At 37.6% G+C, this 27977-nt stretch overlaps 1 protein-coding gene across 1 annotated transcript in view; it reads left to right on the forward strand.

The window, feature by feature from the left end:
- The first annotated feature begins 22692 nt into the window (after positions 1-22692).
- LOC129243729 (epidermal growth factor receptor) overlaps positions 22693-27977 on the forward strand; it is a 58055-nt gene continuing 52770 nt past the window's right edge. The window contains exon 1 of the mRNA XM_054880974.1: positions 22693-24009. Within this exon, the coding sequence (XP_054736949.1) occupies positions 23724-24009 (286 nt within the window). The 5' untranslated portion in view covers positions 22693-23723. The remainder of the gene's footprint in view (positions 24010-27977) is intronic.

Below are 27977 nucleotides of genomic sequence, written 5' to 3' on the forward strand. Positions count from 1 at the left end.
CCATAAGCAACCTGAATTAAATTCGTTTATATAAGCCTAGGAATCAAGATGACAAACTTTTCTGCGTTGTTTGAATATAATGTACTTTATGGACCAACTGGTCTTTCCTCCGCTTTGTGGAACTTGCGCGGAGTAATCTTCGAGGAACTCCCTATCAATCTCAAATGCAAGCTTCCGGACTACTGCAGTATGTTCGTGGATTCATCCGCAATCGAAGAAGCAGTCGATTGGTTGCTAATTTGTGTCAGTGAAGGAAACATTTACTTTACCCCAATCACAAAGCGGCAATTAGGGCCCTGAGCTCGCTGTTAGAGCGCTCGAACCTAGTTTGAGAATACCTAACTTTCCATTAGATCGTAACCGCATACTTCGATATTAGACTCATTTGAGTACCTGGTCACAGGAGGATTGCATGAAACTGCTAGCAGACGAGTTATATAGACACGAGACTTGTGTGGTGGGCTTCGCGTCAATTCACCGAGCTATGGGCAAGTACCCTAACGTGAGAATTCGCCAGATCATTCAAGCCAAGAGTGCACTCGAGGGAATTTCTAAGACTAACAAAGTCACAGCTCTGAAAGTGTGTATCCTTTCCGAACACATTGTCCATCCACTTTCGAGTTCTTTCTACAGCATCTATATGAAGGATGAGTCGAAATGAGCTCAGCTCCTTTGTCAGCTCCTCAGAGATTTGGGCATCTTGGCTGTCAATTTTTTAAAAGGAGAAACTCCATCTGAGATGTAAGAATGGTAGTAGCCACATTAGTAAAGGGTGGTTGGCGAAAAGAGGGGTTTCATCCAAGACTTTGTTGCCGATCTTCACTGGAATCGCTGTTTTTATGTAGCGGGTCCCAAACCATGCGCACAACCAGATATTCTTAGTTGCTTCGCCTTCTTAGTTTAGCTTGCTCTCAAATGGATGCGCGGAAGCTACCCAGAGGATACTTAGACGGAACCGGAAGTTGTGAGCTGCTTGGACACTCCCAAGTGCATGGCGATCAGAGACGTTCCCCAGTTGCGTGGACTTCTACACACGGAACCATCCTCCGGACAATTATACCTTTGAAATCGTCAAAGAATTTATTATATATCTTGGCACCGCCGTCCCAACAATAAATGATGTCAGCCTGGAAATATACCGACGAGCACACTTGATAAGAGGTGTTACTATGGTCTCTGTAAGCAAATGCGTAGCAGAGATCTCTCTCGGATGACAAAACTAACACTCTACAAGACGCTCTTCTTGCTCGTGCTACTCTATGGCGTTGAAGCACAGGTTATGCAGCAGCTCTTGGGGTATTCGGCAGAAAGATTCTTCGGAAAATCTTCGGGCCTCTTCGAGTTGGCGATAACTGCTACTGCCGAATGAACCACGAGCTGTATAAGCTCTTCGACGAGGTGGACATAGTCAAGCTCATCAATATTCAGCGGTTGCGCGGATGCAAAAGCTCCAGCAAAGAAGGTGTTCGGCTGGCAAGTTAGGGGACAATGACATAGGCGAAGCCCATGCCTCCGATGGAAGGATCAAGTTGAGGGAACCCTATCATCGCTTGGTGTAATAAATCAGAGAAGGCGCGCGCAAAGCAGAGACGCCTGGCGAGACTTGTTACAGTCGGGCTTTATTCGGTAATGAGTTATGAAATGTCGCAAAATGGCGAGTGGCGAAATGTCTGAGAATCCCACCCTGCGACTTCGGCAGAAGTCGTTGGAACCAAAAAGAGCCAGAAACCTTAAAACTCCTGCTTTTCGAGTACTCCGCAATCTAGAGGAAGAGACTGCAATCCATGGGCTCGGATTTTTTTTGGGATTTGAGTGATACAACCAAGTTAAAGGTGGGCAATTGCTTATATTTATTGACTTTAGAAGCGTATTAAGATAAGTATAGGTTTAAGGTAGGAATTAATCTTGATGCAATCGGCTGTATTGGGTATCAAATTCTTAAACCATTTATTAGCACACAGTGTAAAGATCTGGGGCTCTGGGCTCGCTGCGGTTGTTATATGTCAAAAGACGTGTTTAGCAGTGAGCGTTCATGATCAAGTAATAGAAAACCTCTAAGTGTGCTTACGTCATCAAAACTTTTCTTCGAGGGCGACTTTAAACTGTAAGAACCTTAATTTGTTGTAGCGCACCACTGGCGTGTAGAAAAAATTGGAGAATCTCTTGTATTTTGAATCTTTTTAGTACATATAATTTCTTCTACATGTACAACTTCTAACTAATTCTGAGATCATCTACAGTATTCTAATTTGTATCAATTGCTAACTTTTATATTAATCTTTGCCACAACCAAACCCAGCTGTGCATTCATTCTATCAGGAATTTTACGCTTCAAGCGGAAAATAAGCCAACTCAGCACTTTCAGGATCTCGGCCAGTGCCGCACAGCTGCAGCTGTGCTAAATGAAAAGAAATATAGCAGGAACACCAAAACAATACAACGAGTAAACAAAACTCAACAATACTCACGAAAGCGTATAAGAGTCATACTCGAACATAAGAAACAACGAAAGCTAATTTCCTCATAACTCAATCGCTGTTTATCACCCTATCCGCGACGCTTTACTACTTTTTGTTACTTAAGTATTTTTGTTTTTCTGCTGTTGACGTTGTGACTGTAGCAAATGCAACACTCGCTCCCTGAATAGTACGAGCACGTCAGAAAGAACAAGAACAAAAGATTAATTTTCCGCGAATTCGTTGTGGTCCTGGATGCATTTTGCGCCTTCGTGACGACGTCTAAACAGCAGCAGCAGTGGCAGCGACTGCGGCAGTAAAAGCAAGAGCAACTAGGTGATCTTTGCCGGTGATCGTCAGTTGCTTGGCTGGCCAGTTGTTTGCTGCTTTGTGTGGCGCATGCGCAAGAAACAAATTAGCGACTGCAATGGGGATGTCGTGTGGAATTCGCAGAACTGAGAAAAGCAGCCTTAAGTTTATATTTGTATGTACAGATATATACAAATACGTACACACTTAGGCGGAGAACAATGCAATAGTCGTATAAAGTGTACAAAACACAAAACTAAAGCTGGACAATAATCGCCTGACTAAGTGCTGAGTACTGACTGTTGACAGCGGGAAGAAAGGAGTTTGCCTGAAGAAGGTGCCAAAGCTGATCGTTTTCGCTTTTTGGGTGGTAAGCATGCAACAATTATGCTTATACATAATTGGGTTTGCTTGCCACGGTCACTGACTTCAGCTGTCTTCGACACAAGCAACAGCTATCGGACCAACAGACCAACACATCTACGAAGAAGCACTATGACAATGCTATTGTTGCTCTTTTGAAGATTGCGCGCGTTTAAGCCAAAGCTGTGAAAATTGAACAAGCAGTCCAAATGAACTTGCGGTGTAGTTGAGAAGAGTATCAAGACAAAATTTGCTTTTGAAGGCACATTTACTTGCGCTAAAAAAAGGCAATTAGAAACAATCCAAATATTCGCACAATAAATGTGGCCAAAAAAAAGCAAAATAAAAAATTAATACGCGCAAACATTCGGCTGGCCAGTCATTTACCCAGGCGAATATCAACAAATAATTTTGCGCACATTTTTGGCTGATTGGAATGAAAGAAAAGGCATAGGGGGCAACCACAAAAGCAACGTCACTACTAAACGAGCTGCTACAAATTATACGTTTATATGAATGTTTACAAAAGTATAAAATGCTTAAATGTTCGATAAGCGTTGCCGCGCTCCTTACCGATCGACTCCGCTGGGAATTGCCAATTAGCAATGGAAGCGACAAAATGCTTAAGGGCTATCTACAGACAACGTTCGTGTAGCATTCGAGTTTGACAGCACGCGAGGGTCAATGGACATTTTCACTCTAACTCTTTGAGCTGAGAACTGGTTAAATTTTATAATAAAGAATTGTGTATTATATTTATAAATATAAGGGGATTAGAGTAATAAAAAAACAAAACTTAAATACACGTAATTTGGTTTTGTGATTTGGTGGTTTCAAAGCCAAACTTTCAAGAATGAAAATCAAACTTTTCAGACTGTGAGCAAACAAACAAATAATTAATAAGAAACAAAAAAAAAAAAAAAAAAAACAGAGCGCTTTACCATTCAAACCACCAAATCGCAAAAACGCATTCCATTGATTTCATTTTGTATAGCTTCGCCTTATCAACAACTCGCTGGTATACCCAATTTTCCTATGAACTGTATTTATTCGCATCAGCTGATTGTTAACGTAAGCGCAGATGATGATAGACGTTTAGCTCTCTAGATGTGTTGCCATTAGCGTTAAAAGCTTATAAAAGTATGCATTCAGCTGGACTACCAAAGCAAAGTGATCACGAACGCAACAAGAAATCGATATGTGGACGGCCCTTTATATTTACCGCGTTTTGTTAAGGCAAGCATTCTCAAAAGCACGCCGAGGGATGAGTGAAGTTGGAGGCTCTTATAAATAGTCATATTTTTAAGCATTTGATGTGGCACATCGGAAAAGATTCTATTGCTGATTAGCTTGTTATTTTTAGCGACAGCTGTGCATGCGCTCAAATGTTTACTTAAGTCGTGGGTTCTAATGAATTATATATGTTTTCCTATACTGTTTACCTAATAGAGCGCGATTCATGTTGACACTGAAAAAATTTGCGCGGGTCAATTAATTGCACTGTTTTTATGCTCATTTTCATAATTTTTAAATTTAACCGATTCATAATCAAAACAGTGCAAATTGTTCGGTGCTAGTGCTCAGATATCCCCAATATGTCGCTTCCAAAAATCGCATACCTAAACGTCTTCTCAAGTAAACTAGAGAACATAGGGTTACCATGTATTACACGCTTTGTGTTTGAACCATGAATTATAATTAGTCAGTCACTGAAAACCACTAACCTGCTGAGAAAGAGGGCACAATGAGTTAAGCCTTTATGTAGCCCCTTGATGCTTCTCAGTCGCCTTTTAGTGAAATGTGTATCCATTTGATGGAGATGACTTCAAAGCCAAAGTTGGAGACACCAAGTGAACCCAAGTCCTTCTCCACCTAATCTTTCCAATGCAAAGGAGGCCTTTGTCTTTCCTTGCTACCACCACTGCTGGTACCGCTTCGAATACTTTGAGAGCCGGAACGTTTGTTTCCATTCGGACAACATGGCCCAGCCAGCGAAGTCGCTGAATCGAAATTCGCTGCGTTATGTCTATGTTGTCCTAAGCTCCTTCGCTTGCGATACTCGCCATCGTCAACGTGCAAAGGTTAAACAAATCCAGATATACTCGCGCAGAATCAGCGCGACCAAAGGTGCAATTTTGAAACCATTATTAGAGACTTTACAAAGATGGGCTGTATTTTCTTAAAGAAAAGTAAGAATTGTCAATATTGTCACAGTTTTTGAGCAAGTATCAATTTTGCAGTCGTCAGTATTAAGTTCTGCAGTGTGTAAACATATGTGCGGAACCGGGATTTAGCCAGCATGAAGCTATTGTACTTACGGCGCCCTTTTAATTGGACAGTAACGACTATAACAAAGCTAGGAATTCATAAAGCACATTAATTGCTTTGGAGATAAAACATTTTACTCAACATTTTAATATATGGCCGAGCCGAGCTCCTCCTCCTATTTGTGGTGTGCGTCTTGATATTGTTCCACAAATGGAGGGACCTACAGTTTCAAGCCGATTCCGAACGGCAAATATTTTTATGAGGAGCTTTTTCATGGCATAAATGTACTCGGAGGTTTGCCATTGCCTGCCGAGGGGCGACCGCTATTAGAAAAAAACGTGTTCTTCATTTTGGTGTTTCACCGACGAGTATTAGTTATGTAGTAATCTTTTTTGAAAGAACATCGTAATGCCTGATACGACAGCGTTGAAGAAAATTGAACAATGTGCTGCTACCGAATTCCTTACGAAATAAGAGAAAATCAAAAAACCGTTTGTCGGAGAAGTAGAGGCTGTTTGTTGCAACTTGACATCATCATTATCTACAATTCAAAAGTGGTCAAGTGAACTTAAAAATCATCTTAACCAGTTTAGTCTTTCAAAAGTGAGTGCAAGTTGGGTAGCGCAAATGTTCAGGGTACCTAAGAAACAAGTGCGAATTAAGTGCTGTATAGAGTTTTTGAGATTTTGTGGGGAAAATTCAGCGAGTTTTTTCTACCGTTAAACGTTGGCTTCATCACTTGAAAGTAAGCAAGACTCTATGCAGTGAGATAACAGTGCCGATCATCCTAAAAAATGTAAAGTCATTCATCTACCTGTAAGATCATGGCCACAGTGTTTTGGGACTCGAAAAGGATTTGTTTGATTATGGCACGAAAAGGGTGAACCCATAAACGCGGCATCCTACGCTACCATTTTGTATAGTTTGAGAATTTGGGAGAAGCCATTAAGAAAAAGACTGACTGCCGATGTGTTAGAGGAATTCTGCACGACAACGCTCTGGCTCACAGAGCTCTTATACGAGATTGTGGTTTCAACGAAATCAGTTACCCACCATACAGCTCATTACCCGGGCCAAAGTGAATATTATTTGTTCACAAATGTGACACAAAAAAGATCTTCATGGAACAAAAGTTATATATAAAACATATAAAAAGAACTCGAGACGGCTAAAACGCATATTTTTCGTCCCCTATCAAATGTAACCCTCGTCCATATCAAATGTAACTTTTCGCATACGAAATCAATGCTTGTCAATGTGACCAAGGAAACGAGCTCAGATCAAACATGTGTTAGGATAGCCAGCTAGCTTTAAGAACTATGTACTTATAAGTAGCAAATCAGGGATTGTGAACAGCTACAAAAATCGTGTAAGTCTTTGAGTGTATGAGAGGTTTGCGGTTGGATTTTCTCGTAAACGAAATGCGCTTCAACCATTTCGCTTCTATGTCTTTCGCAACTTTTCCCATTTGCTGTGCGAGTCTAGATGATTCGTTCGCCTACTGTGCCTATCACTGTGCTATTCGCATGCTTAGAAATATCATGAATGCCTTTCTTGTTTAAACATTCTTTGTATTTTCCCAAACATGATCTATAAATATCTATCAATAATAGCAATTCAAAGTGAAAGATATTTTTATCAAGTCAAGAAAATCGATCACTCTGCCAACCAACTCGTGACGCTACATCGTGCGCTTCATGTCTTTGCACTTTGCACAAGCATCCGAATTTTTCATAAATACCTTTTAAATTTGTATTGGCATAAGAAAATCGAAAATCTCATACGAGCACTGTTGCTTAGCAAACTTCGGAGCGTGACTTTCGGTTTTTCGTGGCTGGTCAGCATTTTGTAAATACGTATTGTTATTGTTTTGCTTTATTTTTTTATATTTTTTATTTAACACGGCTACTTTGAACGTTTTTATTAAAGTATAATAAAAAAAAAAAACAATGAGGAACAAAAATTGTAACGAAAATTCTTGTGACAATTAAGTTTAGGCCTTTTAAGCCGATTTACTTAGCGCTTTGTCGTTGCCTTTGCCATCGCTGGCCGTTGCTGTGGTTTGTCGTCACGATTGTGGGATTGTCAAAGCGTTTGTTGACATATTGGCAGCAAAGGTAACTAATTGAGCCAACACATACTGACAACAGACAGCAGCGGCCAATGTTGAGCTACATTTGAACATGAAAAGCGATCATTTGCTCGAGTTGTTGGTCCGTCCACTCTCTTGCTGGCCAGTATTAGTGGATGCCGTGTAATGATTACGCGTAGACATGTGCGCCGTTTGTTGTCAGCGAGTCGAAGCAGAGGGGGTAAGTGGGGCCAGCAGTGTTTTTAAGAATGCTATTGTTTTGTGTGTTGTTAGTGAAGGGCTTTGCTTTTGTTGTGGCGTCTTAGGCATGTGGCAGTAACGTTTAAGCCAATTAGAAAGCTTAGCGCTGAGCCCTTAATTAGAGGACATAGCACGTGCGTGTTATTTTTTGTTAGATGACTCTCCATTGTGCGAGCGCATGTTGTTTGTGTAAGGGTCTGATGGGATGAGTATTTTTTTTGGTTATTGGGAATGTGTGTATGAATAAATTTAATTCAAAGTTGGAAAAAAATAACTTTCTTTGTTAGATTAATAATGATAGTTGACGTAGCAAGGATCATACAAAGGGGCTTGGTGCGAAGTTTTCCTTCTAAATAATTCATGGTATATCTTTTTAAAGTCCTGCATAAAAAAGATCCTCGACCTTTGGCTGATCTTAATCGCAGCTTAGTAACTGTTTCAAAATTGAGTGGTGTAATCTGTGATTTTGTGCTTCAACTGATTTGGTACTAGTTTTACTTCCGTAGCCGAGTGGGTTGGTGCGCGACTACCCTTCGGAGTACGTAGGATCGAATCTCTGTGAAATACCAAAATGAAGAAAACAGTTCTTTCTAATAGCGGCTACTCCTCGGCAGGCAATGGCAAACCTACGAGTGTATAAAAATAATACTTGCCGTTCGGAGTCGGCTTAAAATTGTAGGTCCCCCCATTTGTGAAACAACATTAAGACACAAGCCCGAAATAACGATAGTAATAAGAATCACTATGCTATGGGGGAAATGGCAACTGTTTTCCAAACGGAAGTTTTTGCCAATCTGAAAGTAGCCGGATGGGTAATCGAGAGGAGATGGAGCGGGAAACAGATTGGAGTTTTCAGTGACAGTCAGGCTGCACTGTAGGCCCTGGAGAACGCGAAGCAAACCTCAAAGATTGTTCAAGAATGTAAGAAGAAGCTTAATTCTGTCGCAAGACAAAACAGGCTTGTACTTATATGGGTTCCAGGACACTCCAGTGTTCAAGAAAACGAAATTGCCTATGAATTGGCCAACCGTGGATCAGCGGTTCCCCCACAAGCGCCAGAGCCAATAATCGGAATCAGTTCCGCAGGATATAATAAATAATAATAAAAATAATAATAATGACATCCTTTTTTGGGTCTTTAGGTAAGCTCCTCCTCTTGTACGTGGTGTGCGTCTCAATGCCTTTTGAGAAATGGAGGAACAGTTTTATGCCGCCTCTCTTCATGGCAAAAAAGAATCGGTGCTTTGTTATTATCTGATTGCATTAGTACAATGACCTTTACGCTTAAGTTATAATATTTATTGCCAAATAAATACATATAACCCCTCTCCCACCATACATATCCCCGCAAATAGGTGTCACAATTTTGTGTGCCTTTTTATAAAATTTATACTTAAAGCTAAAAAAACTTTTCAGGAATAGGCACTTAAACAAAGCTAAAAAAATTTTTGAGGAATAGGCACTTTTGCCAATAGCGCGCAAATTTTAGCCTGGCTTCTGTTACAGGTATATAGTTTTGATTCCCCCACATCTGCGCGTAATAAATATTTCAAAATGAAAGCTGAAAAATAAAATCTTTGCATTGTTTTAGGTCGTGCGCCTCTGCTGACTTGAACTATAATATATTGCATTATTTAAAAATTTGACATTGATTTTGCCAGATTAAATTCGTCAAGCGCGGCCAAGTGTGGCTTCAAATCGGAGTTCCGAGGTGACCAATTGACGTCGACGAGGTGGCTGATAGCCCGATTACCGAACTTGGTGCGCAAAAGACTGATTGTGCCACACAGGACATAGGTATGGCCACAATTTTCGGCCACGAAAAATCATTTATCACACCTTTGTTGTTCTTACGAAATGACATTTACAACAGTAAAGTTGGAAAAAAATAACTTTCTTTGTTAGATTAATAATGATAGTTGACGTAGCAAGGATCATACAAAGGGGCTTGGTGCGAAGTTTTCCTTCTAAATAATTCATGGTATATCTTTTTAAAGTCCTGCATAAAAAAGATCCTCGACCTTTGGCTGATCTTAATCGCAGCTTAGTAACTGTTTCAAAATTGAGTGGTGTAATCTGTGATTTTGTGCTTCAACTGATTTGGTACTAGTTTTACTTCCGTAGCCGAGTGGGTTGGTGCGCGACTACCCTTCGGAGTACGTAGGATCGAATCTCTGTGAAATACCAAAATGAAGAAAACAGTTCTTTCTAATAGCGGCTACTCCTCGGCAGGCAATGGCAAACCTACGAGTGTATAAAAATAATACTTGCCGTTCGGAGTCGGCTTAAAATTGTAGGTCCCCCCATTTGTGAAACAACATTAAGACACAAGCCCGAAATAACGATAGTAATAAGAATCACTATGCTATGGGGGAAATGGCAACTGTTTTCCAAACGGAAGTTTTTGCCAATCTGAAAGTAGCCGGATGGGTAATCGAGAGGAGATGGAGCGGGAAACAGATTGGAGTTTTCAGTGACAGTCAGGCTGCACTGTAGGCCCTGGAGAACGCGAAGCAAACCTCAAAGATTGTTCAAGAATGTAAGAAGAAGCTTAATTCTGTCGCAAGACAAAACAGGCTTGTACTTATATGGGTTCCAGGACACTCCAGTGTTCAAGAAAACGAAATTGCCTATGAATTGGCCAACCGTGGATCAGCGGTTCCCCCACAAGCGCCAGAGCCAATAATCGGAATCAGTTCCGCAGGATATAATAAATAATAATAAAAATAATAATAATGACATCCTTTTTTGGGTCTTTAGGTAAGCTCCTCCTCTTGTACGTGGTGTGCGTCTCAATGCCTTTTGAGAAATGGAGGAACAGTTTTATGCCGCCTCTCTTCATGGCAAAAAAGAATCGGTGCTTTGTTATTATCTGATTGCATTAGTACAATGACCTTTACGCTTAAGTTATAATATTTATTGCCAAATAAATACATATAACCCCTCTCCCACCATACATATCCCCGCAAATAGGTGTCACAATTTTGTGTGCCTTTTTATAAAATTTATACTTAAAGCTAAAAAAACTTTTCAGGAATAGGCACTTAAACAAAGCTAAAAAAATTTTTGAGGAATAGGCACTTTTGCCAATAGCGCGCAAATTTTAGCCTGGCTTCTGTTACAGGTATATAGTTTTGATTCCCCCACATCTGCGCGTAATAAATATTTCAAAATGAAAGCTGAAAAATAAAATCTTTGCATTGTTTTAGGTCGTGCGCCTCTGCTGACTTGAACTATAATATATTGCATTATTTAAAAATTTGACATTGATTTTGCCAGATTAAATTCGTCAAGCGCGGCCAAGTGTGGCTTCAAATCGGAGTTCCGAGGTGACCAATTGACGTCGACGAGGTGGCTGATAGCCCGATTACCGAACTTGGTGCGCAAAAGACTGATTGTGCCACACAGGACATAGGTATGGCCACAATTTTCGGCCACGAAAAATCATTTATCACACCTTTGTTGTTCTTACGAAATGACATTTACAACAGTACTTTCAAAGAGGGTTGGTTAAATGAGGCCACCACTCCTAACTATTGCCTTCTGAGAATACAAACATGGGATTTTCGATGATGCGGCAGTTTTGCTTGTTAACATAACCGCTGAGATGAAAGTGCGTTTCGTCAAAAAAGGTGATTTCTTTCGAGCTGTTCTAAGGGCCAATATTTCTCAACGAGGTTTATGCGTTCGAAAAAAATATTATTCGAAAAAATATTTATGAAAATTTTGCGCATTGCAACAAAGATGGTGGAAGTCCTTCCTACGATACATATCCCCTGCATCTTCTACGAGTACTACCATTGTACGAGCTCAACTTCCGCATTAATTCCGTATGCTATGCGCTCACTTGTATTATGTAATCTATTTTTCCACAACCACATACTCCTAGAGCTTCCCACAAGGATTTCATCCTTCTCAGACTATTCTCCGTCGTCAGCCTTTCAAACAGAATATCAATTACACACCACCAACTGTTTAGGCTTTAACGCTTCAAGGAACATCAATGAGATGTGAAACAGAAGCGAAATCTTAAAAAAGGCAATACGAAGTTTTCCAATCGGATAATATAAAGGAATACTGAGACTTGTTTACTCCATAGAAGAGCTGTTTTAGTATGGATTACACTTGTCTATAATTGACTACAGCATTCCTGTCTAGGGCGCTTACGCTGAAGTGGAAATTTGCCGGGATTTGCTAAGTCCTCACGAGTAGTAGCAGCACCATCAGCACTGATTGCATGAAGCATTTTGTTCTTTTGGCAGTTGCACTTGTGAGGACTATTGTTTTGCCAAAGGTCGCCGCCATTCAAGTGCACCTTTTCATCGATCGTTTTGTTTTCGTATTTTTCCCTCATCCTATTCATTTTAAAAGCAGCTTGTTTGGTACTTTATTTTATGTGCACAACCTTACAATTTTCATCGGCTTTGTTTGCCAGAGCTGCCATTTCTTGAAGTACATCAAATCAAGCGCAAGTGTCCATCGAAGAGTCTTTACGAAAATGGATATGCTGCAATAATCGTAGCTGAGCTCAAGCCTAAGCAGCGGGATGACCTTTTGTTGTGTTTGTATGTCCGTATCACTTCACGCTGTCTTACGTGTATTCTTCTACGCCCAAATATACCTTGCTGTTGCAGTTTCATTTTCGACAACCTGCTCTATTGTTTAGCACGCCACCTTTTGTCTGCATCAATGCGTTGCACGAAGGTTCTCCAAAGGAGCTCTGCTCTGTACTCTATACTTTACTGCTTTCTACTTGATCTGCTGCTTCGTTATCTTCTCTGCAGAACAGTTTTCTTAGATTTTCTAAAAGATTTATATAAAAAAATTATATTTATGCTTCTGCGCTTCATGGAAATCTACAGCAGCTGTACACTAAATGTTCTACATAATTGTTGTTGCTATTGGCACCACCTTCGTATGCTTCATATTCCTATCCACTCGTGTACCTGCGGGAAAAATTCGTTCCAGCTTGATTTGATTGTTAGTTTCGGCTATTGTTGTTGTTGCTACAAGCCGTATTGTAGCATTGATGATCACTGACGCTGATCAGTGCGATGATCAAGCATTGACTCTCATCGAACGTTCATCATCACAAAATGCTCAACGCCTTTACATAAAATTCTACAAATCTTAGTTGCTGCTGGAGCGTTTTCTATACAATTTGACTGAGCTGTTGGAGTATCGGCTTGCGTCCCATGTGCGCATAATGAGCTGCTTGTCTTTACCCACCCCACTCGATTGCCGCCATGCCCTGCGCTTAAGCGAATCATTTTAACTTTTTTGGTTTTTTTTTTCATTTTTCTTTCTTTTTAACTTAAGTGGGGAGCTCTCTTTTCTATGATCCCGACTGTTTGTTGGTGGTATCCATCAAAATTTAGCTGAACAAAAGAAATTCGACTTGTATTGTTACGCCTGTTTCTGCTGTATTGCTGCGCTTGCAAATCAAAATCATTGCCTTAAAGGTTCAATTTATTACCACAACGACCACGAACTGCGCGATCACGAGACGATCGATGACGATGATCGTTGCGATCGCATTAATAGAAATTTGTAGCTGGACCAGCACGGCGTAGCGCTGCATGTGTAACGGAGGGGGTTGGAGCGACGTAGGTAAAGTAAGTATATGTATGTAGCTCAACATTTCGTCGACATTCGATTAACGATCGCGCGCTGATGCCGGCGTGGACGCAGACAATCGATTATACGGGGACGCTGACAATGGAGGCTTCGATTTCGTCTTTTGCGTTGATGTGAAAGATCGTTAGTCAAAATTATGTTGGCATTTCGAGTGTGTATGCATGTATGTATATGTGATTTTATTTTATAGTTGTATTCTGCTTGCAGCTCGCTTTGTTAGTTGTGGTACTTACACGTTACGTAGTTATTGTTGGTGCAGCATTAAATTGTATTTGTGTTCTTTTTTTTTTGTGGGTCTGAGTGGTGATGGTAAATGCGCGATTCGAGTAAAGTTAAGTGGTTATCTGTTTGGAGTGGATCTGGCGCTGACTCTACAAGTATCTTTGTGTTCGTAGGTGCGTCGGCGAAAGGTGAAGTAGCGCGAGCTGCAAGAAGCACGGTGCGTGGTGCGGGCGGGTGCATGATGCGCGATGTAGCGGAATCGGTGTTGCTAACACTTGTAACAATTGATTGCTGGAATGCGCGCTTTGATTTGGGTCAACATTTTGTTATTCCTCTGCACCGCATTTTTGTGTTTTAAAATGTTCCTTTTTTTTGGTTTTTGTATACTTATTTTGACGTATTGGTTATTCAATTGCTGCTTGCTGGAGTGTTGTTTGATTTGGTTCGGTTCGATAGGTTGTGCGGATGATTGTGTAAATTTTCAGTCGCATTGGCAAATGGCTTGAAACAATATTCAAATCTATACTCATACCTATATGTACATATGTAGTATATGTACGTATGCCTGTATGTAGTATATGGATGCAACATTTATGGCTTTATTGAGTGACAGCAGTCGACGCGCGCACTTAGTCGTGGTCGCGGAGGTAACAAAGAATTTGCCGCAGACAAAGAAAAGCTGATAGTCGCATGACTTGCAGCAGAATTATCTTCATACATTTCTACTATATACAAAGCATTGCATTGGTATGCGTTTACATACATATGCATATACATATTTCTGAGAATTTATTTTTTCGCCGGTATGCCATTCGAAAGTTTGATAGAAAATCACAATTAAAGTAAGTTTTTTTAAATGCACCATGAAATTTGACTGACCCGATCACCAGTGGTTATAAATGAAAAGCGTAAACTGTTTGATATTCATCTTTTCGCCATAAAACTTTTACAATTTGGGATAGCAGGAAAGCGCAGGGTACGTAATTACATGGGTGAAATTGTGAGAAAGAATTTCAGTATAGTTGTCAAAAAACTTCTGTTCAAAAAGTACCAAGAATTGCAAAGAAAAATAAAGTAAAAACGTATTTATTTTATTTTCTTTTGTGTAAGCGAGTTGCACTAAATTTTCCTCTTGCAGCGGGTTGAGCTTATCTTTGACCAGATGCCTGCATCGCTCAAAGGGCTTATGAAATGGTGAATTAAGAGCCTACACTGCTACCACAGCCAATAAACCACAAGGCTCAACAGATGATTAGCCGCACCGCACTGGGGTACGCTCACAAACTTTACGAGTAAACGAGTGGACCAAAGGTATAGCTGTGAAACTAGCGATGCATGGAATTTTTTACTTTTCGTATTACTATCGATGGTTTTTATCCCCTCTCGATAGTTGAGAGCTTTTATTTTTTATTATATATACATTTCTTGAATTGACTCAAAAAACTTGGCTCGGCTAACGAAATTCATAACATTTAAAGGCGGCCTATTTCAAATAACAATTCAACTTTCATTGATCCCTACAAGGGTGGGAAAAAAACCGGGTAACATCTATAAATTCTGAACGAATGTCGAATAAGAATGAACGAATATCGAACACCAATAGTTTCCTCGGTTCCCTTACTCCGTCTAAGCCATCTTCCAAAGTATTGCCATGGTAATCGGTAAAAATAATAAATTGCTCCTTCCAATCTGCGAAACACTTTTCATAGACCGATTTTGGAATTCTCTTCAGCTCCTTATGCGAATTCTTTGTGAAGTGCTAACATGCGTTATGGGAAATTCAAGAAGTGAATATGGAGTTTGCGTGTAGGCATTTCGGTCAAATGGACGCAGGCAACATGAAATGTGTTAGTCAGGGCATCGTCGAGTTAAAGAGATCATCAGATGCTTATCAACAATTCCAGCAGCGTGCGATGAAGCTTCTCCCTCAACTGCTTCAGTACGCGTAAATAACACAATACTTTCTATTTACTGGATTGGCAGAAGAAATTCTTAAGACACAATTCAACGTGAAACAGTAAAAAAGTTAACAAAATTTTGTATTGAGTATTTGTTGGTATTTTTTCGAGTTTTGACGCACCTGAAAAGCGTCATTGAGTATTGGTTAGTTTTGATTTTCTATCAATGGACCCATTTCTCTTTAGTGGTAAGCTGTCTTTTATAATTCCTTAATCCAGTTTCGATCGAGCTCTGCAGTTCGATTACATTCCTCAAATATCATTCATGTTGGCTTTCCATTGATCCGGTAAAGGCACTAATATCGGGAACTATCTCCATGTTGTTTATACGATAAGTTTCGAATATCAGTTTCTCCAAATCTTCTTCTTCTTCGAGTATTAGTAATATCTCCAAATTATTTGTTAGTCATTGAGCTTAATGATCAACAACAGTATGAATACACGATTTTTTTTTATGTGGAGAAAATACGCAATAATATTTGGAGAAAAAATTATCGAAAGTCAATGAAAATATGGAATCACTTCAAACTCTCACTTACTAAAATGTAATGAAGTATAAAATTGAGGACCTAATTTTTTTGTTTTCAATTGTGATTGAAAAGTTTGATATTTTGATGAAAATTTGTCGAATTAATTCAATTAATTAAGGTTTGCTCACTAGTGACATTCAATTTTTGACACTCCCTTACAAAAGGTTGTATTTAGGAAGAATTTATTTTACCTTTTTGGTAAAAATGATAGCAAAAAAGTATTTTTTACTGAAATGGAAACAAACTGCGAACGGTTTAAAAAATTAATTTTAATTAATATTTGAATGTAAATAATGGTACAGATAGAAGTTATTAGCGGAAATTCCAAGTCTAATATTAAAACAAGAAATTATTTCACCTAATCCCAGATTTTATTTTGGGAATTAATTGTTAAATTTAAAACCGATCGCGAAGTTGCGAAGCTTCGCCAATATGAAACTATTTTGTTAAAAAGAAATAAATAATTGGCACATACAATTCTGTTAGGTGTTTGGCCGAAGTCCTCCTCCTATTTGTAGCGCGCGTCTTGTTGTTGTTCCTCAAATGGAAGGACCTACAGTTTTAAGCCAATTCCGGCAGATGGTTTTTTATGAGGAGCTTTTTCATGCTGATACTGTGTTTTGCTAAGCCTCCTCTGGACACTTCATCCATCCAGGGGAAGCTCGGCTCATTGGAAACAAGTTCCGTCAATCCCAACTTTTTTATAATGAAATAATGCTACCGATCGCGTCGGGACTATCCAATTATTCTCCCTGTTGTAACTCTTTGGGAAATGCTAGCTCTTTGCAAAATATGAATTCCGTTTAAATTACCACATCATAAGAAACAAAGCTTTGTAAATTCTCCACTCATCCATCTCGAACTGCGTCAATTACTCTATTATGTCCTGACTTAAGCGGTATGTATTCCATGTCATACTACCATAGTCCTGAACATACCGATGAAAACTCTTAAGCGAGTTGTTGCTCGTAAGCAGACCATTTTGAAAATGAAATGTTTTTTCTACAAATTTTACTTTTTTGTGTTTTTTGTCAGAATTTTGTGTTTGGCTGAAAACTGTTTGAACTACTCTTCTATATCTATAACCGCCACTACTTCGATCATTTCAAAAGTTCCTTTTCACTATAGCATCGTGGAATGGGCAAACTACATTTTTTCATATCCAATTTTGATTCTTATATAAGAACTAAATTTTCAACTAAATTTTTTTTGCCTATTGCTTTTTTGCCACTATTTGGTTACTCCTCAATACACGCACCCTTGCACACCCAAATTTGTAAAAAAAATATATCTCTTCTAAGCCAAATGGCGCCCAGACAGCTACTCAAGTGTTACCTTTGTTCCTTCAAGTACCTCACGTGAGAAATCCACTTGAAGTATAATGCCCAACTACTTATTGCATTCGCTTCCCTTGGCTATTCTACATAAAATAAGCAATAGAAATGACCAATTCGAAAGCATTTTGTACAACTAAATATGGCTAAAACAAATATAAAAAAATCTAGCTTAAACAATAGGCGAGGGATTAGGTGCAGCAAGACAATGCAACACCTCTGATGGATATACACTTGTACATATGTTGCATGCTACATGACATTGGACAACTTCACACCGCGCTGCCGACACCTGCCGCGCCCAACAATTGTCGCTATTGGTGAAGGTATGGCTAAAGGCGTTGCCAGCGCGTTTGGTAACAACCATAAAATCAATAAAGTAGAATTTTTGACTTTAGTGAGCTACGCAGCAAACACAGCAGAGTGCGGCAACTCCAGCATTTCATGTCAAATACAGAGAATATTTTTCGTAGTTTGTTTTTGGGGTCGTAAAGGATTTTCACAGAATTCGCATTGCACGTTATTAGTTTTATGTACGGCTCAGTGCACAGCGGCTAACGTACAGACTGGCTAACGTTCAAGCTGATCGGTCTTTCAGCGGGTGGTAAACCTACAGCCTACCTGGCTGACGTACCGCGTATGCAATGCTGTCTGTCATTCCACATTTGTTCGCTTGGTTAGCCTCTAGCAGCTTGCCTGCCTCTTTGTCTGTGCATCGATTTGTGGCAACCCATGTTCGACATGGGACAGGTGAAGGTTGTCATCTTCGTTTTCGTCGTGGTTTTTATTGTCGCCATACATTGTTGCTGTTGGCATTACTGTTGATGAAATTTGATGCCCGCGCATCTTTTTTTCGGTGGTACAGCAGCAAGCACATCTGAGCGTGTGTCGCGCTAGTAGATTTTAAATCTAATTTGTAATCTTTAAGATTGCATTGTGGAGAGGTGAAGTTAAGCCTACATACGTATAGATATAGATATCTGCATACATACATAGGTACATACAAACATATGCACTTGAATATGCATGTATAAGCCTGGCACATCTCTCCGCTGACCTCTCCACCCCGTGGTCGGTAAGTCGCTGCCGTTTGTCTCACATCATTAAACTGTTCTCGGGCGTTTGGAGCACTGCTGTTATCCACTTTAGGAATGTGCTTAATTATTCAATATTTATTTGTTATTTATTGCTGGTTATTAATGTTTTATTCCCTTCTTTTCTCTCATTCCAGGTAAGAGATGCGAATAACTGATGACTTTTGTGGTGCTGAATATCTCTTCGAGGTAATCTTTGGCACGCAAATATTGTGTTTACATACCTACATGTGTTTGTTTGTACAGATGTGAGAGTTTGGCCAGGATTTTGTCGTCATTGGTGAGTTGATTATCCTTCGATTGGCGTCAGTCTGTTTATCTTTGTCATGTATTATAATTTCAATGTATTTGTATAGGATCCCAAGTGTATGTTCTCACAGTTATGTGTTAATAAATAATAGATGCTCTGAGTTGTTATCTTAGATGCTGGTATATGTATGTACACGATTATTGCTGGTAAAAAAACAGTCTAAACTCTATACAAATGTTTGCGATCATGGCGGTTACAAAGGCGCCTTCAAAGGACGCGCCTAGATATTATTTTAAAATAAAACATGTAAAAGTTAAGGTTATTTCGGGTTTCACTATTTTTATTAAAAATAGGGCTCTTAAGAATCATACGTGAAAAATAGCATCATTTAAATGTCCAGAATGCGTACGTCTCCCGGTAAAACCCGCCAAAGAGGCAATTCATTTCGAACGTCGAGTTATCGATGGTGAAGGTTGTTCAGCAACACTTTGGTCTATGGCAGCAATATTCTCAACAGCACCCCAGTGTTTGGTCTGCCAGTCCTTTTACTATCCTCGAGAGAACCACTTTCTTGAAGTTTGAAGAATTGTCGACTAAGTCGGACTCACCCAAAAATTACGAATTTTACGTTCTTGTTCTTAAAGATCGACCATTTTCATAATAAAAATAAATAAATAATTGGCGCGTACACTTCTGTTAGGTGTTTGGCCGAGCTCCTCCTCCTATTTGTGGTGTGCATCTTGATGTTGTTCCACAAATGGAGGGACCTACAGTTTCAAGCCGACTCCGAACGGCAGATATTTTTATGAGGAGCTTTTTCATGGCAGAAATACACTCGGAGGTTTGCCATTGCCTGCCGAGGGGCGACCGCTATTAGAAAAATGTTTTTTTTTTATTAATTTTGCTTTCACCGAGATTCGAACCAACGATTTCTCTGTGAATTCCGAATGGTAATCACGCACCAATCCATTCGGCTACGGCGGCCGAATTATTATTATTTTCATAATAAGTTTCAAGTTTCATCTGTCTCTTTGACAAATATCCAAGATGACATAAAAAGAGCCATCCAGGAATTATGCACTTCTGAAAGACTTTACAAACATTTCTTGTATACTCAAACTAAAAATATCAACATTTTCAATTCTAAGCTCATGTTTACGAATTACTGCGAATTTAATTAAAACACAAAGAAAATTTAAACGAGGCACTCTTAAATCAAATAAAAATTATGCAATAAAAACTAATTTTCAATTCAAATATTCAATTGTGTATAAAAGCATTTGTAATAAAATACGCTAGAATGCCTCAAATAACAATTCCACTTTCGATGACGATTTCAAAATTTACAAGGTGAACTATGTTAGGCAAGCAATGACAAAAAACCAAAATTAACTGTACAAGCACCAAAAACCAATACTGTGGTTCAAGGAAATTTGTTTACAATATTTTTTGAATGTGAAATAGGGCATGGAAGCAGTCTGTACTACGAGTATACGAATAAAGTAACGTAAAATTCTCATTTTAGAATATTTTCCATCTCACTTTTGCAAATGCTTTAGTCGTTATGGCACTTATTTTCTATCAGAGATTGGCGTTGAAAGAATGTTTCATCCTTCGTTGATTGATATAAAACCTTTGGTTTTCAGTATCAGAGCAGGAGAAAAAGTAGAAAAAAATCGAGCGGTGTCAAAGCAATTGAATGTGGAAACTAGTTAAAGTCACACTTGCTGATATTCATTGAGTAGTGAATAAGAAAAGAAAACAATTGCGGCACGAAATGTGTAAACCAAAAGCATTTCATATCGAAATATCAGTTTTGCTGGTACGAAAACTTGCCACTTTAATGAATACTGATTCGATTAGCATACATATTGGGATAGCCGGAGTAGAGAAATCTTATATTACACTGCTTTATTGTTTTTTATGTAAGACTGTGACTATGGTAAAAGTGGCTATAATCTCAAGATTTGGGTGGTTGGCCAAAAGAAATTAAAATAATTAAGTAGTGCTATTTCTTTTCAAACATTTTATTCTATTGGGTGATTCGGGAGACAGAGTCAATTTTCGAAATCGCATTTTTTTAAACTCCATCATGGGCAGACACACTTCTTGTGCAGTGTAAAAACAACGGAACAACAAATAAAAATTGTTTATCTATATATTTATTATTGTTCTTGGAAGTGAATAGAGCCTTTTCTATAAAATTTCTGGAAAAAAATATTTAAATGTTTGGTCAAACAAGTGAAACTGCCATGAAAAAGCTCCTCTGCCATTCGGAGGCGACGTAAAACCGTAGGTTCCACTTTATGGAAAACATCAAGATGGGAGGAGGATCTCGGCCAAATACTCAAAAAGGGTGTAAACGACAATTATATATAAGTGAACCGTAAATTGTTTAGAGAAAAGATAGTTCAAATTCAATTAAAAAAAAACATCTAAGCTCTTCTAAATGAAATTTAATTCTAGGGAGAACATTTTTAACCAATCCTAGTAATTTGTCTGACCACTTTCAAATAAGCGGCTTTGAGAAAACTACGTGCCCTGAGGCGCTGCTTTATAATTGAAAATTAAACGTTCAGACAAATTTTCTTGCTACAGAACAAACTATTTTTTCGTTCTTTTGAAGACCTTAAACTAATTTTTAAGCGAAAAAATCGGTTTACAACCTCCACGGTTGAGCAAGTAAATACCAACATGAGCTTGTTGAGCTGATGACATTTTAAAATGATAGAGAATTTAGCCGAGCTTCTTCGGTGATATCCTGTTGTTTTGTAGATTTTTATAAAAAGTTACAATTCTCGTTTACCGATGACGAATTTCAGTATCCCAATCTAGTTACAATATTTTTAATTTCATGGCACGAGCCGTGCTTTTAGTCATACATACAAACTTATCTATATGCGCACACACACGTCGTCTATGCGCTGATTGCATAAGGCTACTGCATGCAGCCCAACCATATTCCCAAATGCACAAAAGCACTTCTCGTTCTAAACATGCAACTCGCCTCCAGTGCAGATTGTTTTAGATAGCGTTAAACATTTGAAGAAAATTGGCAAACAAAAACAAATAACATCCGTGCAGTGAAATGTCTGTGTAAGTTCTTTTACCAATAAACCCACTCATACATTCGTACTGTAAAAGTGTGAAGTGTGAAATGAAAGATACCACCAAAGCTGGTAGACAAGAAGAAATCGAAAACCCACGCGCCAGTCGCGAAGCCGCACAGACGTACAAAACAGCTTAGCTTATAAGGCGAGAACTTCAAGATCGAGCAAATGTCTTCAAGATTTCTTGTTACACACATAAACACTCGCACGCGTTCGTACTTGTGTGTGTGTGTTTTTATTTCTTGCACAATACGAGAAACCGTGAACCGAAGTGCGCTCAATATTTACTCAGGTGAGCGCCGCTCAATTGCACAACACCTGAGCGCTCTCAGTGTCACGTTATTCGCTGCTTCGCCGAAAAGATCTTATTTACTTTTAGTTTTTGAGGTGATCTTTGATTTGAGACTGTGCGCTCTGATGCAAAAGAAGATTTTTATTTTATTTATTGTTTTTTGTTTGTACCAATTTTGTTGCCTTCTTTCTGAGTTACTTTTTGTTAGTTTACTCTCAAAGTAAAGCCGGGGCGAAGTCGTCGGTTGCGGCGAGTAATTCAGCTGTGACTGGCTTAACTGTGTGCACACTCGTACGTGTGTACGTGTAAATTTGTATTTTTATTCTTACCTGCTTTGGTTTGTTGCGCCTTCATGCGGCATACCTTTGCATACCTGTGTGTATTGGTGCGTGCGTGTGAGCAACTGTGTGTGTTTGCTTGAATTCGCCCCTTTTCTGGGACTAACTGGTCTATCGAGCCAAACTTTTGGAATAATTTCCAACTTCAGTTGAGAGTAAAACGTTTTGTTACATAGACGCCGGAGCGCACGCGGACGGTCATTTGATATTTTTTCCAATGAAAAAATTTATCTTGAATTTAAATTTACAAACAACAATAAATTATTATAAATTTCGCTTTGTGTTGCCGCTGGTGGTTGTTCTTGGTTTTGTTGCTGATACAGATTCAATTAGTAGATGCGTATTTGTGTTTGCTTTGCATTGAAGTAAAGTTTTTAATTATTGTGGGGATTCAGAAAATTGTGCATTACGGCGTTATTTTCATGCCATGTAGAACTGAAATTGAAATGAGTTCGAAAATATTCCGTGAACAAAGTTATTCCGCCGTTTATTGAAGTGAAAAACAAAAACTTATGAAACTAATTGGAACGCGCTGTATTTGTGATAAAAATTAATTTGCAAAACAAACAAAAGATACGCCACATATCGGCACGAATATTTATACAAACATACGAGCTGAGTTGAAAAAGAAGAAGCACCCGTTGCAAAGGGTATTGTCGTACGTTGGTTGTAGTGAATACGCCAACCACTGCCCAGTCAAAGGCGAACATAACAACAACTTCCCGAGGAGTGACTTGCTGCTCGTGAAACTCGTTTGTAGCGCAAGAGTTTGCAAAAAGCTGGTCACGCCGCACCAGTTTAACATCGTTTCGTAAAGTTTCCGCGCCCGCGCTCGGAATAGTATATGCTTGCAGTTAAACGAAACCAAACCAACGACAAATGCGCGTGCGTGTTTCAGCAGCACAGGAAGTTATTGCAGTGCAGTGTATTTTGGCTGTAATCGGCGCGCATGCGCAAATCATATAACACAATATTTGTAGTTTTCGCATTGTGAGCGTGTCTGTGAAACATAAAAGCTTTTCAGTTTTTGAAAAATTGAATGAAGTGCAATATTTGCTATTGAATTTTTAAAAAATAGAGTTCCGAAATCGCCAAAATCAAAGAAAAGTTGGAAGTTTTCCAGTAAGCTAAATAACAGCCTCTCCATCGCCTCACTTTCGCTCTGGATTACGCGCTTTCGTAGAATGCCGTTGACGTGTCAGCACTACTGCTGTCGTAGTTGAGCATAAAATGCAAGGGTTTACGCTGGAGAGATTAACGCCACTCCTGCTGCTGGTGCTGCACTTCTCCGGCTGCGCCGTTAATTCGGCGTTGGCGGCGCGCAATCCTCGACAGGGCGGCAGTAGTGGTGGTAACTATAAAAATGGTCGTGCTGAACGATACCGCGGTTCACAGCAAGCGGCGAGAAAGCGCCACAATGGTGGGGGTGGTAACGGCGGAGCGGGTGGTGTTAACGGTGCGTCAGTGCTGGCGCAAAATCACGAGAACAATCATACGGAATTCGTGAAGGGAAAAAGTGAGTTTGTAATTTTATTTAAATAAGGGGTGAGGAATTTAATATAAAAACAATTAGTAAATAAGAGAAAAATAGAAAAGACCAAAATATAAAATATCGCACCATAAATTATGTAAATAAAAAATAAAAAAATAAATCAAGAGAGATAAACATTAATTTAAAAATTAAAGGAAACTAAAGTAAAATACAAAAACGAATTAAACACATTTAAGAAAGTGAGTGAAGAACAATAAAATATAATATAACGAACTAAATTAAAATCAAGTGAAATAAAAAAATGTAAACTAAAATTTTATAAAATAAAAAATAAGGACAAAAAACACAAAAATTAAATAAATAAATAAAATTTAAAAAATTACATGAAGTAAAATAAAATAGAATACATGAAGTTAAACTAAAATTAATTTCAATAAAATTAATAAAATAATAAAAATAAAAACTATATGAGAAGGAAATAAAATAAAAATTTAAAAGTTAACGAAATAAATAATAATAATTAATAAAACTAAAAAAATAAAAAAAATTAAATTAAATAGAACTGGGCAAGTAAAGTTACAGCCAAGTAAGCGAAGTGTGTAATAAAATATAGTCAAATTAAATAAAAAATATATAAAAATGAAAGAAACGGAAACACTGAAAAATTTAAAATAAAATAAATTAAAAAAATATATTATATGAAAAAAATTAAATGAATGGAGTTAAAAAGGAAAGAATTAGTTGAATTAAAATTAAATAACATAAATAAAAATATAGTTAAATACGGTAGCATTGACAAAACTGTATATGTAAAAGGAATAAAATAAAATAAAAAATTTAACTAAAATAGAAATTTAAAAACTAAAAGAACGTAACGGCAAATAAAATAAAGTACATTACAAAAAAATCAAAAATAAATAAAAAAATAAATTTAAGTGAACAAAATTAAACAGGATAAAGTTTATGAAATTAAAATCAAGCAAAGTAAAGGAAGTAAATTTATTAAAATAATGTTAAATCGAGGAGAAATATGTATGTAATAATGAAATTAAATAAACAAAGTTAATAAAATAAAAACTAAAAACAAATTTTAGAAATAAAATAAATAAGAAATTAAAAAAATATATATAAAAAATGTAATTATGTTAAACAATTAAAGTGAAGAAAAGTAAAATAAAAGAAGTAATTTGAATTAAAATCAAGTAAAATAAAAATACAAAATACAATAAAATAAAAAGTAAGTAACTAAAGAAAAATGAATGTAAGAAAACCAAAGGAATAAATAAATTGAAAAAAATTATATATTGAAGTAAAATAAAATAGAATAGAGTTATTTTTATTATATTAAAATCAATTAAAATATTTACTAAAATAAAAAACACTAAAGACAAAATAAAATGCTCAATATATACCGTTTTCTTAAACACTTTTAACATTACCGATTACCTTATTATGTCGATAAACTCAGTTGTTCTCCAAAAAGCTTATTGAACTCTGGAGTCGATATATTTGATTGTATTTACAGAAAGCGATGCAAAGGACTAGGTTTCGTTCGCCTGCATTACCAGCACTTTCAAGACAATTTTGATTGACTAAATAGTAGGGTTTTACTTCAGTCTTGCAGTAGTTTCGAAATTATAAAGAAAATGAGAAAACGAGGAAAGGTTGAAAGTGACTTTAATGTTCGGAAAAGTTTATCGTCTCGTTCACTGTAACTAACTTCATTGCTTAGATAAGTAAGCGGTAGTCAGTTTAATAATTTGTTTTATTATTCGATATCGAAAAACGTCATAGTTGTAATAACAGTATTTTTGTAATACAAGTATTTTATTTGTGGGCAAACAGAGGTGATTTTCATTTGACTTAAGTTCCTAATATCAGTACTGCTTTGTAGGCTTTGAACAAACCTTTCCAAAAATATATTTTCTTCAAATTATTTAGAAATAAATTTATTGTGCAACATTGCATTTCGGACTTTCAGCGATTTGCTTTCATTCGATTACTTGCCTGTGAAATTTTTCGCATTATTATTGGGTTCATATAAGGACGTATTTTATTCTATTAATAAAATTTATTTAATTTTTTTTAATTTCTTATTTTTGATTTTATTTTATTTTTTCGCTTTGTTTCATTTTTTAATTTTTTACAAATACATCTGTTACTGAATAAAATTAAAATTGATGGCAAAACAAACTTACTCTCCAAGGCCACCAACTAAACACAAAGCGCTTCTTAACATATTATTTTTAGTCAACCTTTCTGTTTTTTTGTGCCGCTTTGCATTGTTTTCGTAGACAAATTTTCACTCGCTGAACCATAAATAAATCAAATTTATGCATTGTCAAAAGCAAATCAATATTATCCCGCAACATTTTTCGACTCAGCACAGCGGTGGCTGCTGTCATTAAATGCCAACATGTTTTGGCGCAAGCGTACACACTTGCATACATACATACATATGTACATATCTACAAAAGCAGTACACTTTAAATGTCTGCTGGCTGTCTAACTTGCGCACCGTCTGCAAGCAGTCGGCCAAGTCAGCCCCAACACCTAAGTCAACATACTTCCATACATACATACATACACACATACACCCATACAATTTCATATGCAAAATCTATACATTTTTTAATACATTCATGCGGCGGCTAATTGGTATGCGAACGCTGATGTCCATAGTTCACTCCGTTTCGTACGTGCAACGCATACTGACGTCACCTAATGGGTGTTGCAAGTAGAAACAAATGCCTTAGCATGTGAACAAAACTATAAATGGGATTTTCTACTCTTGTAGTTACGTGTGTATGTGTGGCTCTGTCTGTTAACTCCTTTTTTATAAATGTGCGTGTGCCTATTATCGCATTGTTTGGTGCTCATTTAGAATTTTCGCGCCAACAAATGCAATCAATCTTTAGTGTTCTAAATCTGCGTAGCTACCAGAATGGCATCAATAAAATAGCTAAATATACATAACAACAGTATTAAAGTTGGAGAAATATGTCGCTTCTGTTGCAAGTAGTGTGGAAATATTAGCATGACAATAAGCAGCTTGAAGGAAAACTCGTTTGGCTGAGTCAGTTGACACACGTGAAATAACGCGGGAGTTATATTTGGGTATATTTTCCAGGGCTTTTTCAGTTTACTTAGAAATGTATGTACTTTTGTATGTGTTGTACTAAAATGCGCTGCAAGCATTGTGAAAATAAATAGACTTTATTGAAGTTCTCTCGCCTTTCCTTATCTTATCAGTACCACGCAGCAGTTCAGCAGCAATAGACTAGCTGGCCGTCAGTCGCTGTAGCTACCAATTCATGCTTGCTTGATATTGCCTAATATTTTGTTTGTTGTTTTTCTTTTATATTTAAAATGTCGTATTTGTTTTGTTTTATTTTCTCTTGCTTTAATATCTTATTTACTGATATTTATTAGGGTTCAGTTTTTGGGGCATGTTCGACCGCTGTCATACTGCGTTTTTTTGTTTGTGGCTGTCATAAATTTGTATGACTTGATATTTATGTACACATTTGGGGAGGTACTTCTAAAATTAAAATTAAAAATATTTATGTTTGATATGAAAGCGACGTACATACATATGTATGCAGTTAATAGCCTTTACTAACTTACTTTATATGCATATAAATACGTATGTATGTAAGTATGTTAGTAACACCTTGATTGCACATTTCACATTTCCACCTTATTTCTACATGCAGTTCAATCTTTGTCTATTTATTTATACTTGCTTTAGTAATTTATGACCGCTCCATTTATTTATATTTTACCCAACTTTCGGCTCGACGCCTATTTGTTTTTGACGCAAGTAAACAATGAAATATAAAAACAACCTTTGTAATTAATTTAAAAAAGTTTCTTTACTTTACAGTCGGTGGCCAATATTTGTAATGCGCTAAGAGTTTAGTTATGGTGCACTAAAGTGAAATTGGGGTTGATCGACTGCAACCTCAAGGCGTAATTCAAAAGGAATTGGG

The sequence above is a fragment of the Anastrepha obliqua genome, chromosome 4 (genome assembly GCF_027943255.1).
Source record: "Anastrepha obliqua isolate idAnaObli1 chromosome 4, idAnaObli1_1.0, whole genome shotgun sequence".
NCBI lineage: Eukaryota > Metazoa > Arthropoda > Insecta > Diptera > Tephritidae > Anastrepha > Anastrepha obliqua.